The following is a 17,815-nucleotide window of genomic DNA, read 5'->3' on the forward strand; positions in this document are numbered from 1 at the left end:
TATCCCTTTTCTGGAATAGCTGTATCTTTTCCAAGTCTCTATTAGCCTAATAATCACACAGATTTTAAGTAACGATATTTATTATCAGAGAAAAGAATTACCGAGTAATCAACAATTATTCCAAATAAGCTAAATAATGATCACATAGACAAAGCAAAATGATCCTGCCCCTGGCTGGGCTCTACGAATTTTGGAGTGGCGGAGAGGCAATAAGAGGTATAAGAGCGATTTGTGGCTGTTGTCTCTTCTTATACATCTCCAGGACCCCTGGCCACATTCAGCCACAGCAATGCATCCACCCCTTACTTAGGTATCTTCCCACTTCTGGAAATACACTGCTCACAGGTGCCCGCTGATATTCTCCAGTAGGTGTCACTGTTGCATTGGGGGCAAGTCCTCTGACTCAGCTGACCAGCTACTTCAGGCTCCTTTGGGGGTCATCAGATAGCAGGTATGTTTATAAACCAGGCAGGATGAATGGAGAAGTCTTTGAAGTAGATGCTTCCATGCACAACCCCTATGCTTCACACCTGGTATGGTGTGATCTTCTTGTTTAAGGAGGTGTTGGCTTTCCTTCCAGTTCCTTGGATCCAACCCCCAGCTGGAGTGATCCTGCTCGATTTGTTCCCATTGACATTTCAAAGGCAACCCCCATCAAGGCTCACCAACAGTCATATTTAAACCCATCATCTGAAATGGAATATGCATACGTGCTAATTTTATACAATTCATGTTGTGCACTCCAACAACTCTATATCATTTCCAAATTTCCCTCCAAACAATGAGAGTATCTCTGATTAATAAATTTTGTTTTATGGTCACAGGTATAGTTGAACGTGGAGAATGTAACAGTCCTCTTAGGGACCATGGCTTGACTACTTGAGCTTTCATTTTGGTATAAAATGAAGTGTCATGCCACCAATCCCCTGCATGACGTAATAAACATGCCAGATTGTACATTCTAATATCTGGAACGTTGACTACCATGTTTGCCTTAGGCAGAGGCAAGTTGTGTCTAGCTATACGAGGAGGTTTGCTTTGCTACAGAAAAGAGATAGGTTGTTTCGCATCATTATGATGCAGAAGGAATGGTAGATTTTGTAATGGGTAAACTTATCAAATCAATTAAATTATATCTGCCCATTAAAGAAAGTGGTAGATGTCACCAAGACTTTGGCTCATTCTGTATTTTGGCAATTAAAGAAGCGTAATTGAGATTATACATTTCCGAAGCCTCTTTAGTAACTTTAATACCTAAATAAGCAATAAAAAGGGTTGCTACTTTCAAACCCAACTTCAAGATCCAACTCTTTAATTCTGTGTGGATTTATGGATTTAAAAACAAAATCTCACTTTGCATCCAAAATATGCTGGATCATGGGGCTCCCTATTCTTTTTGGGAATGACTTTCACAAATGCTAAATCACCAAATTACATGGTAGTAGTAAAAATACCAATAAATACCCTTGTTAATGGATTTGACACTTCCTTCACCAGAATTTTGTAGAACTTGGCAGGTAGACCATTCGGTCCTGGTGCTTTAGAATTGGTAGATCGCTTAATTACAGCTGCTACCTCCTCAGAAGTAATTCCGGCATTTAAAAATGTAAGATCATCACTGGTTAACCTTGGAAGAATAATCTTATCCATAAAGCTGCAACCTTCACGTATATTGCACTCATTAGAAGAATACAGATAACGATAATATGTAGCAAATACTGGTGCAATGGCTCTCGGAGATTCCTTCAAAAAACCATTTGAATCTTTAACTGCCTCTATCTGGTTAGGTTGGTGATATCCTCTGACTAAATTGGCCAGGAGTCTGCTAGATTTGGTCCAAAAACGAAAAAATTCCACCTCTCGGTAAGATCAGAACAGAAGATTATATTGTGATAGCCATATTTTTCACTTGTACCTCACTTCACATTTCCTACGGTCTTCAGTAGATAGAGATTCCTTGTATTGCTGATAAGCTGATCGTGTTGCGTCACAAGCTTTGGTATATTCTGTAGGGGTCTTTTTTTTTTTTTTCTTCATTTCATAGAAAAGTAGTGTACAATAATGTTACCTCTTAATACTGTCTTCACCATTTCCCAATACAGCTTGGAATTAGACTTGTGAATGGTATTATGGTGATGGTAGTCGAGCCACCAGTAGCGTAGATATTGTTGGAAGGATTCACTTTTATCCAGCAAAGTAGGGAAATGCCACATAAAATCAGATTCCAGCTGTAGATGACTTGCCACAAATAATGACATCAGTGAATGATCTGAAATTACTCAGAACATTGGTCTTTCATGATAAGGTCTCTGGAAACCAGTATTGAATCAATTCTGGAATTTGTAATATCTGCGGGGAAAATTTGGTTATCTTGATTAGGACCATAAAGAGCCACTATGAACAAAGGGTTTGAGACAAATTGTAGAGTAATAGTAGCCCATCTACCTGAAATGTTGTTGCATGCCTGTTTCTTGTGTAGAAGTATCATGACACCCACTTGGCGTCGAAGTGCACATAAGGTGAAACAACGAGGCTGGTAGATGTGTTTCTTGTAATATTGCTGTATCTGCTTTCAATTTTGTCAAAGTACTTTTGTGCGTTTATGTGGGGAGGCCCTTAACATTCGACGTGATGATTTTCATTCTAGGTGGTTGAAATACAAAGAGTATTGACAACTTAGTTAGAGAATCATGGAAGAAATGCATCAGGCTGTCCCCAATGAGCAGCCTAATGCAACTTCTTGGCATGGTATCCATCTGGGTTAGAGAAGCAGAAATAATGCATCCATGCATCCAAAATATCTTGAGTAAAAAAAGTACAATGGAACAGTAGATACTTGCCACATTTAGTTAGGTTCTGTGAAACTTTACATGGTTTTTGAGTGCTTCATCAAATGTTATCTTTAAACAGAACTTTGTTAGTTTGTTCAACCTGAAAGAAAAGCCCCAATGGATAATCAAAGAGGAGTGGACTCCTATTTGCCCAGCCTGTGATTATATATCGTGTATCTGTGGGAGGTATCTGTGGGTGTTATCTTTAAACACCTTAATGTTACTACTGTTGTACCAGTAAAATGAGACGTTCTGCATATTTTTAGCCACAAAATTGAAATTTTGCGATTTCTGTAGCAACACAAAAATCACCATTTATATCCCCATTTCCAGAGAATAGAAAGTTAAAGTATTTATGTGTATGTATGTAATGCCTGCATTCTAAAATAACTAACAAGGAAAACAAAAATATTTGCTCACAGTGAATGTTGTGAGTATTTAGAAAGTTGTCAGTATTTAGAAATGTATTTGGAAAGTTACAAATTAGCCTATCAATTGACCGTCAAAAATACCATACTATGTAAACTTTGTAGATTAAACTCTGCCTATGTAACAACAAAATATTTCAAAGATCTGGGGAAGAGCAATTTGTCATACTAGTTTTTAGTACAATTCATTTTAGAAAGCAAACCTGTATTGTGTAAAAAAAAACTTTAATGGCACATAAGCTGCCAGATTTCACTGAAAGCTTGCTTTTACCTTTTACAGCGGTCACAGAACTAAAGTTCAGATCAGTAACTATTTGCTGACCACAGGTGATAAGCAATGTTGTTGTACACTTTCAGATGCCATGTATAAATCAACCTAACAAACTTAAATTGAAACCACTTGCAACCTCCTTTTAAATTGTTTTAGGCATTTGAATGAAGAGGAGTTCCCTAAATTGAACTACTCAAAAAGCAATGTATATGTGGCGTTAAAGTATTATATATTTATTCGATACCACACGTCAACAAAAAATTAGTTTTGATAATCATCAGAAACCACAGCAAACGTTTCCAAATCAGTTTTTCGAGCATCTCTGTTTTCAGTTTTAACCTAACACGTACAGTTCCTGAGTTATGAATAGTATTATAGTTAACATTGTACGTGCATATATTTTGTACTAAAATGTAAGCACCATTGAAGTGAATGTTAATACATCTTCATTGTGAAGTAAAATAAAGCACGCTGTGGTAGAGACCTACTGAACAGTGTCAGTTAGGTACCATAGTTTTTTCAGAAATGCTTAGAGTATGATTTTCTTGTGTACTTTTTGTCTGGATTGTCGCAGTCAAGCATCCAGCAGTAGTCGGCCATCATACTTTCATTCCAGAAACCTTGGTAGCGGTGCTCCAATAACTGAATGTTCTGGTGAAAACGTTCTCCTTATTCGTCAGTCACCATACCAAGATTTTCCGGGAAGAATTCTAGATGTGAATGCAAGTAATGTATTTTTAATGGCATGCGACAACCCAGTTTCTGGTATAAATCAAGCAGTTTCCGAACTCCTTCCTTGTATGCAGGAGACTTATGGATGCCCTGAAAATTTTCACACAGCCACTTCAATGCATCCCAAGCTTCTAGCTCAGCTGCTGAGAGAGATTGTTTGAAAACATCATCCTGCAAAACAGACCTGATCTGTGGCCCAAAAATATTCCTTACTTCATTTTTGCAGTGCTTATGTTTGGAAATTTCTGAACAAGATACTGAAAACCCATGAAGTTTCATTTACCCATGGCCTTTACAAGGTACTTCATCAAGCCTAACTTGATATGGAGAGGTGGCAGAAATATTTTATGCGGATCAACCAGAGGCAGAAATTTGACTCTGCTTGTTCCGGGCTTATAGGTATCTCTTGGTAGCCAATCACGCTTGACATAATGGTCTCCTGTAGATCGGCTGTCCCACAGGTATAGGAATTAGCAATATTTTGTGAATCCTCTTTGCATTCCCATCAGCAAGCCAATAACCTTTAGATCCCCACAGATGTTCCACTGGTGTGTTTTATACTGGATTGCTTCAAGTAGTAACTTCATGTTGTCATAGGACTCCTTTAGGTTAACGGAATAGGCAATCGGTAAACTTGTTTTGGAATTACCATTATGCAGTAAGACTGCTTTCAAGCTTCTTTTAAATGAATCAATGAAGATACACCATTCAGATGGAACATGCTCTTGTGACAAACTGTTAAAGTGCATTTATATCATGACAGTAGCACGGTGAGCCATCACTAGTGAAGAACGTTGTCAAGTTATGATTTTGTTTTCTGTAGTGAGTTACAGTTACACCCCTTGCAAGCAAGTGCTTCTGTTTAAGCCCGAAGCAAGAAGTTCTGATTTGTCTTTGGAGAGATTTAGATCACAAAAGAGATCATTCAGCTCTGCTTGTGTAAAGGTCTCTTGTTCAGAATCTTCATCGGCCAAGTAGTCAGGATCAGATCATTCGGAATTGTATCTGGCTGCAAATCCAGCGCATTCCCCATCACCTTCTTCAGAAGCAAGTCCATCATGTGGCGGTACCAGAACTGGCTCATCATGACTGAATCATCATGGGGAAGAGGCCTACTTGCAGAGGCTGGGATGTACAATTTTGTGCTTAGTTTTACCTAAGAATCCACTTTTGTTGAGGCTGCAAAAATAGCAGTCAATTAAATAGTCTCGCAGTTCTGGGGATTGCAAATACCACAAAGCCCACATAAAATGATATCTCATGAAAATGACATGTTGACCTGTGTAATTACTTTAAAAAAAAAACAGTAGTACTTAACAATAAGAACAACAAAAATAAGCCAAGTTTCACTGTTTACAGCGATACAATGATGTTTGAGTTGATCTAATGCTTTTCACTGAAGACCCACTTCTTCAGGGAAAATACCAAATATGAAAATGCATTTACATAACTACAAAACAAAGGAAAGCTGTATCTTACAAAATATATATCTTTAACTTAAACAAGTATGTATCTTTCAACATATGTTATTTTAAGTTTATTGGAATAAATAACGAGGATAATTATGATATATTTACCCTTAGGGTGTATTTAAAACCAGAACCTAAAAAGGAAGGACCTGCTGGTACCAAGTGAGGAGGTGTAGAGAGAAAATAGAAACAGTCCAAGGACTGACCCTTGGGGAACATCAACAAGGAGGAGAGTGGGAGAGGAGGAATTACCACTGAAAGGAGTAGTCAGGTAGAAAGCAATATATTACTGGTACCAATGGAGTTCATGATTTGGATTATAAAGGGGGAGATCAAAAGCAGAGGAAAGGAATCTAGGAGGAGGAGGGAAAAGTTGCCTTGTGATTTAGCTCTGATAACGCCATTTGCCACTTTAGTAAGTGCAGTTTCGATGGAAATGTGCAAAGACTGCAAAAGTGTCAAGGAGAGAGTTGGTGTTCAGGTAGTCAGTGATTCTTTCATAGACAAGACATTCAAGAAGTTTGGAAACATATGTGAGAAAGGAGATAGGTTGGTAGCTAGAAGGTAGGGAGGGGTCTAGTGAGGGTTTCATCAATATAATAATGGCATGTTTAAAAGTAGAGGGGTAGATACCAGTAGAAAGGGAGAGGTTGAAAAGATTGGTTAGTGGGAGGCCAGGGTGGAGGAGTGGGCACGGAGTAGATACGAGTTAATTGGGTCAAGTAGTAGTAGTGGTAGTAGATGGAGAATATGAGAGAAGAGAGGAGACTTCATCCAGAGTAACAGGGGTGAGGGTGGGTTAGTGATGATTTACAGGTGGAAAGGGTGGATATGGATGGATGGGTGGAGTAGCACGGTGAGCAAAGATATCATGTCCGAGTTTGACAATGTCATATTTAAAGTAGGTAGCAATGTCTTGGGCAGAGAAGGTAGTGTTAGGGGGAGCAGGTGTGGGGATTAGGAGAGAGTCATGTAGATGTTATATTAGAGAGTGGGGGTTAGGGACGTAAGGAAGTTTTGAGAATAGGTTGCAGTCAAGGTTACAGATGTCTCTGTGGGGGCAAGAATTAAAAAGGTTAAAGGTGAAAAGGTTGTGGTCAGAAAGGGGAAATGGTGAGTTGTCAAGGTGGGTAAGGTTGCAGAGTTTGGAAAGTATCAGGTTTAAAAAGTGTCTGGCGATGTTTGTGGGGCTGTTTGTTTTGTGTAAGTACAGAGAAGGACGTTATGGAGAGCAGTTTGGCTGAGGAAGGATGGTTGGGGTTCCCCACTTCACTTTTACTGTACAGTTTCACTTTACTGTCTACAACTCTTCAGTTTCACTTTAACCATGCGTCTTTTGTCCACAGAGCCTTGCAGCCAAGCGCATAAAATGTCTTTTTCCTCTCTGAATTTTCTTGCTAACCATGTTTCAAATATCATTTGTTTGCTTTTATTGTAAAATGGGATTCTGAATTAGGGATTTACTCCTCCACTTTCATTGGAAGAATTTGAATTTGTTTGCTCACAATTTGTTTTATAGAGTTGAATTAGGGGAAAAAAAATCATAAGGTACAATGAATACTTTTCAGTTTGAAAGATACAAGGTCATTGACTTTAGAACATTTAAAATACCACACCATCTCTTAGGGGAAAGTGAGGGAATAAAGGAGGATTATGACCAAATGGAGATAATGAGCGTGATTTATTAAAGCTCTACAAGGCTGGAGAGGATTCTCTTTCATCAGTGAATGAAACCTGGAACGGATTTCTTATAAGTCATTTGTTATTTCCTAGCAAATGTTTTCAATCCTGGACCAGATCTTTTCCAGGTTTTCTGAATTACTCGGCTTCACTGATGAAAATGTATCCTTTCTAGCCTTGGAGAGCTTTAATAAATCAAGCAGTGAATCTAGCAGCAGATACGTAAGTTTTTTTTTGCATTGGTAGATGTTTATGCAAAGCTTATACATTCACCTTGGTGTGCATTCAAGTGTTTTTCAGTTGCAGGATTTCATTTATATGCTGTTTAAAGCAAGCTGTTGAAACAATGCTCAAATTTTTTTTACATAAAAGGGAAAGTCACTCTTTTAAATAATTTTAAAAATGTGGTAATGCTTTAATAGCATCATGCATGTGATAGCAGATAGGGACAGGACAGCCAGTGTCCCCCTCGGCAGTGCAGTGAGATAGCTGTGTGTGTGTGTGTGTGTGTGTGTTTGTGTAAAAGTTGTAAAAAGTGTTTAAACCTTCATATTTTCTAAACTGTTGGTCATAAAAAGTTGAAATCTGTAATGTACAACAGGGGGCCCTCATACCTACTAGCAATGTATTTAAAGAATTTGAAAAATGGGGGTCACAAGTTTAAAACTTGTTAATATTGAATATTGGGTTGCTGTTTCAAAAGACTACATCTGGAAGCCCAAAATTGAAAATACAAATTGTGGATTCCCAGGACCACTTAAAAAATTAGAAGCATTTGGGTGCAAGTGGAGGACTCTTGTGGCTAAACCCCTCGAAAATATCATCATTATGGCATTATGAGAATAAAAAATCTCTACCTAGAGGTGCAGGAAAACAAAAATGTAGCTGCAAGTGGGGAACACATGGCTAACACCCCCCAAAACTTTTATCACTATAGCAGTATTACAACATAAAAAAAAATTGTCCATCAAAGTGCGCCTCCCTGTTGCACATGACTGTACCCTACCAATACCTAAACTCCGATTTGGTTTTTAGTAGGCAGTGTTTATGTTCCAATGATGCCATTGCCAATTTTACCTTATAAGGATGCCAGTTAAGATATGTGCTGCATTCCTTTAGGATGATCTCCTTTAAGGTATATATATACCAGTATATGCTGGTAAAGCAATGTTGTTGGTGAGACATAATTCATATTAAATAAAATTGTACTAACCCAACAGCTATGTAATTTGCCCTGTGAGACCCTGATTTGCATTTTCAAGTTAGGCAGACTTTCTTTTGAAACAGCAGCCCCAATATTGTATTTATATGATCATCATATGATTTTAAATTTGTGACCCCCATATGACATAGCAGCGCAACCTGTTAAAACCTTCTGTGGGAGAACTATGTGGTTTGTGTTGTTTCTAAGCCTTTTGAAGAGCACTTTTGCTTTTTGGTACCCGTGAATATATTACTTATAAATGATCTTGAAGAATTAATTTTGTTTTTACCCAGAAATTTATGTTCCCTGAATATATTAAATCTATTTTCTGCCTGTAGACTTTCCCCTTCATGCTTCTCCTTTCAGGCAGCACAGTCATCATTATATGCAATAGCTTCCAGGCATAATGTAGAAAATAAAATCATAGATAAGTACATTGTGTGCTTACAAAATTTGAAAAACAACTGGCCTAAATATATTGAAATAATTTGTTCTATGCACATAAATCCTTGCTGGTTCTGTTCTATGACAAATAAGGACACTATTATGTAGAAAGGACTTAAAGTGAGCAGTAAATTGATTTTTTTTTGTCACTAAATGTGTTTATAAGAAATTATCCTGTTTGTCTTTTCAGGCTGGAGAATCACAAAGTAATGGATTTACAGTATTTGATGTTCCTATATTTACAGAAGAATTTTTGGATCAAAACAAAGGTGATGTATATTACTTATTTTGAATAGACGTTATGACTATATTTTCAATGATGTTCTTTCATTCTTTGTATGTCATAGATTTTTATTTAAGACTGTGTCTTGCTGTCACAGACTTCAGATTTTTTCTTCCATCTTTGAATTTTCTAGCTAAGCATTTTTCAAGTATCAGTTGTTTGTTTGTTTTTTTGTTTTTTGGGGATTTTTATAATAATAAAGCACAAGTTACATATAAGGAACATACAACCATGTATATAAAAATAAACCTATAAAACATTGACCAAATGGTACATTGTATAATTGTTATACATCATTGTATTATACATTATCATTGTATTATACATCATTGTATAATAATATATATTAACAGTACCCATATTGCATTATTTTGTCCATATGATAAACCTATAATAACAGCTTCCACGCTTCTACCTGCACACTTAGTGGAAAAACTACAGTTTTGTCAAAACAGGAAAAAAAAGGAGGGGGGGGGGGGGCGATTGATCTCTAATTATAAATGAAAGGGATGGACACCTCTCTTGTTGGTACTCATGCTGGAGGCAAAGTGGGCAAATAATACGTTCTCCCAGGGTTCCCATAGGATAGAAAATTTTTCTTGTGTGTCATTCAAGATAATAGATAGCTTTTCGTTGGTGAACTTGTTATCTACACGTTTTAAAACTTCATGATATGGGAAGGCCTGGCTCTTCCAATTTTTCACAGTTTGCTTGGCCACAAGGAGGATGTAAACACATAGCTTAAATAGGGCATTAGTGTGGTTGGAGTGTTTAAATTGTAATAAGGCCACCCATGGGTCCCTATGTATATGTTTAAGAAATAAGGTGCTCAACAGCCTAAACACCCTGCGCCAGAATCTCATAACCAAAGGACAAGACCAACAAATAATTCTTACCCAACGCCTGACATCCCCGAAAACATAATCAAGATACTGTCGGAGACATGTCTGGTTGGCTTCATATACCACCTCATCATTACCTTGAAAGCAGATTTCATATTATTGATGTTGGTTGAACATATGACCATTCTAGCCCAAGTGCTGAACCACTCCCTATCAGGTCTCTTGTTTCAGGGATGCCCCTTCCCTTGGGATTTTTAGGAGTGTAGTGATGCCCTAGGTACTTCAATCAACTAGGAGTACCACACATTGATTTGTTTTGGACATAAAAGAGTTCTAAAACACGTGTTCAAACACATGTTAGTTTAATTGTCAGTTCCAATCCACTGGTTCGGGAGTTAATCCAATGTTTTAATTGTAAATATCGGAAAAACTCCTTACCTGGTGCTTGGTGAGTTGAGCATATCTCCTCCCAGCTAATAATGCCCTTCCAAGTAGGCAGTATACGGTCCGATAGTTATGTGCCAGTCACCAGTTAAAATCTGCCAGTGACTATAGGCCTGGCAAGAATAATGGGTCATGTTGAATAACAAGTAGGAGGAGGAGTGAGGACATTAGACCACCCGAATATCTGATCCCATCCCACACTTTAAGTATTTGGTATAGGTAAACACTAGTGGTGGTAGAGTGCAATTTATAGGGGAGCCAATGGAGCTGATATCTACTGGTGAAATCAGGTCAGATTCCAAATGAACCCATGTGGCGGCATGATGTCAGGGAAGCTATTTGGGCTGCCTGAAAGTTGTACCAAAATATTTGGTACACCTAGCCCTCCCTGATGTTTATGAGCATACATAGTTTTCTGTGGTATTCTGGGCTTTTTGTTATTCAAGATAAAAGAAAACTGTTTTTTGAAAAGCTTGTTACATATGTGTTGGGACGTGTATTGGAAGTGTCCTAAAATGATACATCAACTTGGAAGCACTGTCATTTTAACCAAGATATTAACATAAAAAATGTAAGTAAAGAGAAGTGCACCAATATACATTCAACAGGGCTTCAAACCAAATGTAAATACCAGTGAGGAAATGTTTACAAGAAAACCCCATAAAACTTGGTAGAAACTACAGTATTATTTTGGTAAAAATATGTCAAAAACCATTGCTGGGCAATAGGGTCCAACGAAAATATCCAAAAGTCTGTTAGCAGGCTCCTGATCAGAAATGTAATTTTAACCAGAAATTACAGATGTAGTAAAATATGGTTCCAGGGTACAGTGCTAAAAATCAGCGCTAAATTCTATGGGACACATGAGAACCCCAGAATACATAAAAAAAAATCTAGCATTACTTAGACAGTATTAGGCCCCTGATCAGAAACCCTGTACCAGTTAGAAGTTACATATACTATCGAATGTTATTCCAGCACATGGTGCATACAGCCACCACAAAATTCTAGGAAGTCCATAAAACCACAACAAATATCAAAACATTGACAGTTCACAAGTTGTAAAAATACATTGCAAACCCTAAAGGAGGATCTATTTATCAAATCGTGGAGTAAATCTAGGCATGCTTCACATCTGGACTCAAACAGGGGTTTGACAGTTGAAAGTACAGTTCAGTATGCTTACGAATTCCCATCGTTTTGCTGAGTCGTCAGGATCATCTTCAGTCATCTGGCCTGGGGGGGCTAATAGATGTGGAAGACAATCTCTTGACTGAAGAGCGTCCAGGTTTGGTAACCTTCTCCCACACCAGGGATAGTCGTGGAGATTGCTGTGGTCCTGACGATGGCTTGGCAGGATGAGGGGCGTCAGAAGACTTGAGTTTTAGGACGCCAAATCTGCGAAAATCTGATAGGGATAAGTTTGGAATAGAGATCCCTCCTATTCCAGGAAGCCTTCATAATAGCCTCTAATTTTAAAGAACGTAGGTCTGACAAACCCCTGGAGGGCCATCGGTTTTCTTAGGGCCTAGTGCACAATGTACATGGTCCATTTCAAGCCGCTCTGGCAGAAGATTGAGGAGTAGCTCCTGGGTTAAAGCCAGTATGAAGCCAGGTAAATTCACAATGGATTCTGGAATCCCCCTTACTTGAAAATATGCCCTTTGGTGGTGGTTTTCCAGATCTTCTAAGCCAACCATCGCAGCCTGTAGATCTTTCTAAAAAATATTGATGTCCTGTTCATGGGAGTCAATGACAGTAATAGCATCATCATTTCTTTGTTGCAAGTTATGAATCCTGGATCCAAGTTCCGAGATCTGTTTGGTCAAGGTGTGAGAAAGTTTGCCAATAGAGTTCTTGCTGCAGCAATTTTTCAGATCTTTCTAATAGCTCGACGTCCCTTCATTTTGCTCTTGGCTGTGCGTTTGGGAATGAGAGGGGGGATCCATTTCTGGAGTTCATATCCATTCCGGCATTGGAAACAGGTGTCAGCTCGTCATCCAAGGCCTGTGGAACAGCCATCTTGGATCAGGACTGCATGGATGAAGGGCAGTCGTGGGGGTCTGTGACTGGGAACAAGCTGTACCAGAATTTTTCCCCATTTTAAAACACTGGTCTAGAGACGCTATACCGTGTAGAGGATCCGATTAGACCCACTGGAACTGCTAGCTTGATTGGCTACACACTTAGAAGTTGCAGAGCTTGATTAGATGGTGGCCATCTTGGACAGCTGCTTGCGAGCACCTTTTTTTTATATATATTTTTTTATTTTATTAAGTTCTTAAGGGAACAGTATTACCACAAAATACACCATATATTAATTTTACAAAGATTGGCGACATAACAATGACAGTGATATCCATTATTTAACATAATAACATTATTTAACATTGCCAGCAACGTTAACATCAGTAGTACAGAAAAACATTCAGTAATAATTTTCAGTTGAATTAGTTTTGCTGTAAATTAACATCGATGTAAGATGAATGAAATCTAGTTAAAGTTTAGCATATAACTGGAGGTATATGGCATACCAATGCAGGTTGTTCAGAGGTGGAAAGAACTCTGCTTTTTGTGTCTAATGGCAATTAAACTATACATGGTTCCCATACTTGAAAAAAATCCCTTGACACATGATTCCTTAGCTAAAGAGGACTCCACCCATTCCATCTGGAATACAAACCACAACATGTATAAATCTGCCTCCAAGGCCCCACATTTCAAACACTGTGAGGAAGCGCTAAGACCCATTTGATAGGAACGCATTTGTGAAATGTATAAAGAAAAGTTTTAAAGTCAGCTTTAAAGTCATGTCTCTATACATTGAAGACGATATTGTCCTCCAGGCTCTGTTAAAGTCTATAAAAATCTCATTGGAGGTGCTTTCTGGGGAATGTTTAGCCCACCTACTTAATCCAATTCATATTCCAAGTTAGTTCTATAGTTAATTTAAACATAAGTTATGGCTCTTTTGGCAGGTTTGGGCACAGCTAATAAGTTTATTCAATGGGTTGGCCCAATAATTGGGCAAGAGTTTTTTAATTATAGCCGATACACTTTACTGCAAATTCAACTGCAAATACGCGAACGTTTGTATTTCCAAAGAAGGATACAGAATGGATATGGCAGAAATTATCTTCTAGGTCAAACTATTGACTGATGATTTAAACTTCAGTGCCTGTAACTCTCCCTGATCCCTCCCCTAGGGTTCCCGCAGTATCAATTGGAAATCTCCATTTCGCCATAGCTGAAAAGAACAGGGAGGACTGCCTATTTGACGAAAATGTATTTCTTACTTAATGCCAAACATACCATCATGGTATGGGGGGACACTGGGGAACATATTTTTGTTGAGTTAGATCTTACGCTTGTTTTTTACTAACTTTTGGGTGGTGAAATGACCCCATTTTTTGCTATCACATCCAGTTTTTACGATACAAGGTACCCTCCATTTTTGTCAAAAAACATACAAATTTTACATACAATGAAAAAATAATGAAATAACTTGAATGTTTATTTAAAATTCTTTTGTTCATACAAAGGATTTGATGTTACTCTGACATTTTTTACAGTAAAACATTTCAAAATTATTTGGGTAAGCTGTAAAAATTTACATTTATAGTTTTTCCTGGAGTGTTCAGTGTTAGGACAATCACGCCGGATGCTTCAGCAATCCCGCAGGATGCTCCAACAATAGTCAGCCATCATATGTACAGTACATCCCATCTACCCTGATACTGTCCTTCCATTACCTTTAAATCTTGGTGGAATTGTTCACCTTGCTCATAACTGACTGCACCAAGGTTTTCCAGGAAGTTAGAAAGATGGCTATGCAGAAAATGCACCTTGATGCTCATATTGCAACCAAGCATTTTGAAGCTCTCCAAGAGTTTCTGGACAATTTCTGTATATTTATTTGCTTGTGTGTTTCCAAGCAAGTCCTTGACAATGGCTTTGAATGATAACCAAGCATTCTTTTCGACTTTTCGACATTGTCCTGATGAAATGTCATCTTTGATGAGCTGCTAAATCTGTCAACCATCAAACACACCGGCCTTTTTTTCAAATGACAGGCTAGGAAATGCCAAAATGAGGTACTTGAAACATTCTCCTTCAGTTAACAAAACTTTAACGAAGTGTTTCATCAGACCCAGTTTCATGTGCAGAGATGGGAACATCTAATCTTTCTATCAACAAGCGGCTCATGTAGAATGTTTGGATCACCTGGTTTTAGGGCAGATCTTGGAGGCCAATTCCCTTCCATCCAATGCCTCTCACGAGCTCTGCTGTCCCACATGCACAGATCACAGGGATACTTGGTGTATCTGCGTTGCTGACCAAGAAGGAAGCATACCATTTTAAGGTCAACACAGATGACCCAATTGTGTTGGTGATAATGCAAGAACCTATTGACTCTCTTTATGTCTGCATATTCCTTACAAAGGGAAACCGAATGGCCAATTGGGACTGACCCAAATATATTGTCATTGTGAAGAAGGACACACTTTAAGCTCCGCTTGTTTGTTATTGGCTGCCCCTATATAATGTAAAGCACTGCATAATGTGTTGGCGCAATATAAAAACTGTTTAATAAAAATTATTTATTACAGCAGTAACGACATGGGTAGATTCTTTTGAATTTAATAAATATTCTCCACAATATTACTTTAACAGCGCTAAAAGAACTTATGACTTATAAGTAAACCCTCAGAAGAGATAAGGAATGTGGCATTTATGGATCTCCAACAATATCAAAATTCTATTTATCCAAAAATATCCAAAGCAGAACTTTTTTTCTTCTAGGCCTAAGCAGAAACATTTGCTTGCAAAGGGTGTTTCTGTATCTTGCTACAGAAAGTGAAATCATAGCTTGACAAAATTCTTCACTGATAGCTTGTTGTGCTATTGCAATTACAATATTGCAATTATTTGGTTAATCCAAATAAAATATTTTTGCCAACTCTCCATATCAGGGAAGGCCTGATGAAGAGTTAAGAAACTGCTTTTGTCATATTAGAAACTGGACTGTTGCATGCCATTGAAAATACGCTTCTTGCACTCCCATTTAGACTTCTTTCCAAAAAATCTCAGCATGGTGAGTGACAAGCAACATTTTCACCAGGACATTAAGGGAGTGGATAGTCGCTACCATACCTTATCGAATAGAAGTGTCATGGCCGACTACTGCTGGATGCATGACAATCCAGACACAACATACACAAGAAAATACTAATATATAAATAAAGAAAATACTAAGTATTTTTGAGAAAATGGTGGTAGCTAACTGATCCTTTCAATATATCTATGTCACTTTGTGCCTTTTTGACCTTGCCCTGAATATATAAAAAAATGACTTAATGGTGCTTTAGTTAAAAATATATGCAAACCCACTGTAAACTAAACCCAAATCTGGAAAGAGTGTCAGAGAACCACTGGGCTAAATTTAGTTTTCTTTTGTTTTTTTTTTCATGTCATGCTGTAATTACATGGATCCCCAGTGAGGGGGAAAACTCTGGATTTCCTTTGTGTTTGAGTTTTTTATGTATAAAAGCAGGCCGAGTGCCCTGAAATTTGAAATACCGGGGGCGGCGCATGTGTAGCCAAGATGACAGACGTAGTCTGACCGCGCTTCACACCACCCAGGCACCTTCGTGCAGCTAACAGTGGAATTCCCTGCCAAATCGTGCAGGCTCTCCATGCTCCCAGGCAGATTCACATGTGCTCCAAACAAAGCGCCTTCTCCTCCAGCTGGTGACTCCTCACACTGCACCAGATTTTCTTGACAGCTTCTCAAATGAAAGCTTGTCTGATAATGATGTGGGTCCCCAGTCTACCTTCCTTACCTTTGCTACTGACAGGCTGGCTACACAGCTGACCTGGGAGATCAGAGATCTCCTCCCTGCACAAAGACATGGACACGCTATTCTTACACTTGGAAAATGCATAGATGAGGCTCTGCTGTAAGAACTAGTGCCTGCTCTCCTTTTTGATAGGTTGGAGTTTGATCAAATACACTGTGCTATGGGCCCCAAACACTCCGACAGCCATCTAAGAGATAAAATTTTGAAACCTACATTCTTCTGTATCAAGTAGACCGCCCTGCAGGCAGCCAGAGCCAGGTCCGAGCTCTCATTTAAGGGTCCCAGTACCAGACCTGTGGTTTTCTTTGTCTGACAACTCGCCTGTCTCTATTACATGTGCATCCACCCTTGCCCACACCCCCCAAGACAGCTTGGCACATAAATGAATCTTTCCTGATCCTTCATGAGCTTTGAGCCCAAATCCAGTTCCAACTTGAAGAATACTTCCACCTCAACTGCATGGAAGATATATCCCCAGTCACACCCTGTGGGAGGCCTACAACACCACGCTCTGGTGACCTCATTCAACTTGCCACTCGTCTTAAACGCGAGCAGAACCACAAAATTATTGAACTCATTTGCAAATTCTGTGAACTAAAGGAGCGCTGGAAATCCCAACTGACAGCCTCCATAAAGTCAGAGATAGCAGCAGTAAAGGTAGAGCTGAATCTGTTATTGACTGAATTGACTGACAAAGCCAAGTGTGCACTGAGATGGACGAGGCAAAAATACTACTCCCAAGCTAAGGAATGTGGGCCGATGCTGGCCAAACTGTTACGCCCTGGTCCCTATACATTTAAACCTTACTGGCCTTACTCGGCCTCTGTCAAATATAGGATACTTTTCTACCCCCTTTTGTATTAGACGAGGTACTTGGCAGGGCTGCCACCTGTGACCCGCCATCTTTGCCCTTGCCTTGGAACTCCTAGCTATTATCTGGCAGAAGCCCGCAATTCATGGTAAAGAATAGGGTTGTCAAACTCAAATACACAGTAGGCCAAAATTAAAAACTTAGACAAAGTCAGGGGCCAAACGTGAAACTGAAATAGCACCGCTTCTTTAATTCCCTGCGTCAAGAAAACAGTCCAATGCGTTGCCTAATGTTTTCAGTGGCTGGAACTCCCTCTTCACTGAAATAGCACCGCTACTACAGTTCCCTGCGTCTTTACAGTCTAACGTGGGGCCACGCATAGGCAGAGAGGCCGCTGGTCTATAGAGTTATGCTGCTACTACAGTTACCGGCATTTCTTGTGTCGATAAAACAGGGCCATGCATAGGCTGATGGGCAGCTGGTCTATAGACGCAAGTGATGCCGGGGATTGTATT

The 17,815-nt window shown here is 38.9% G+C and overlaps 1 protein-coding gene across 2 annotated transcripts in view; it reads left to right on the forward strand.

Moving 5' to 3' along the window:
* Positions 1-17,815, forward strand: part of HMG20B (high mobility group 20B) — an 87,068-nt gene that overhangs the window by 47,726 nt on the left and 21,527 nt on the right. For both annotated transcript variants that reach the window (XM_072405067.1, XM_072405068.1), the window contains one exon: positions 9,250-9,328. In XM_072405067.1, coding sequence (XP_072261168.1) covers positions 9,250-9,328 — 79 coding nt within the window. The remainder of the gene's footprint in view (positions 1-9,249; positions 9,329-17,815) is intronic.

This window comes from Pyxicephalus adspersus, chromosome 3 (genome assembly GCF_032062135.1).
Source record: "Pyxicephalus adspersus chromosome 3, UCB_Pads_2.0, whole genome shotgun sequence".
In the NCBI taxonomy this organism is placed as follows: Eukaryota; Metazoa; Chordata; class Amphibia; order Anura; family Pyxicephalidae; genus Pyxicephalus; species Pyxicephalus adspersus.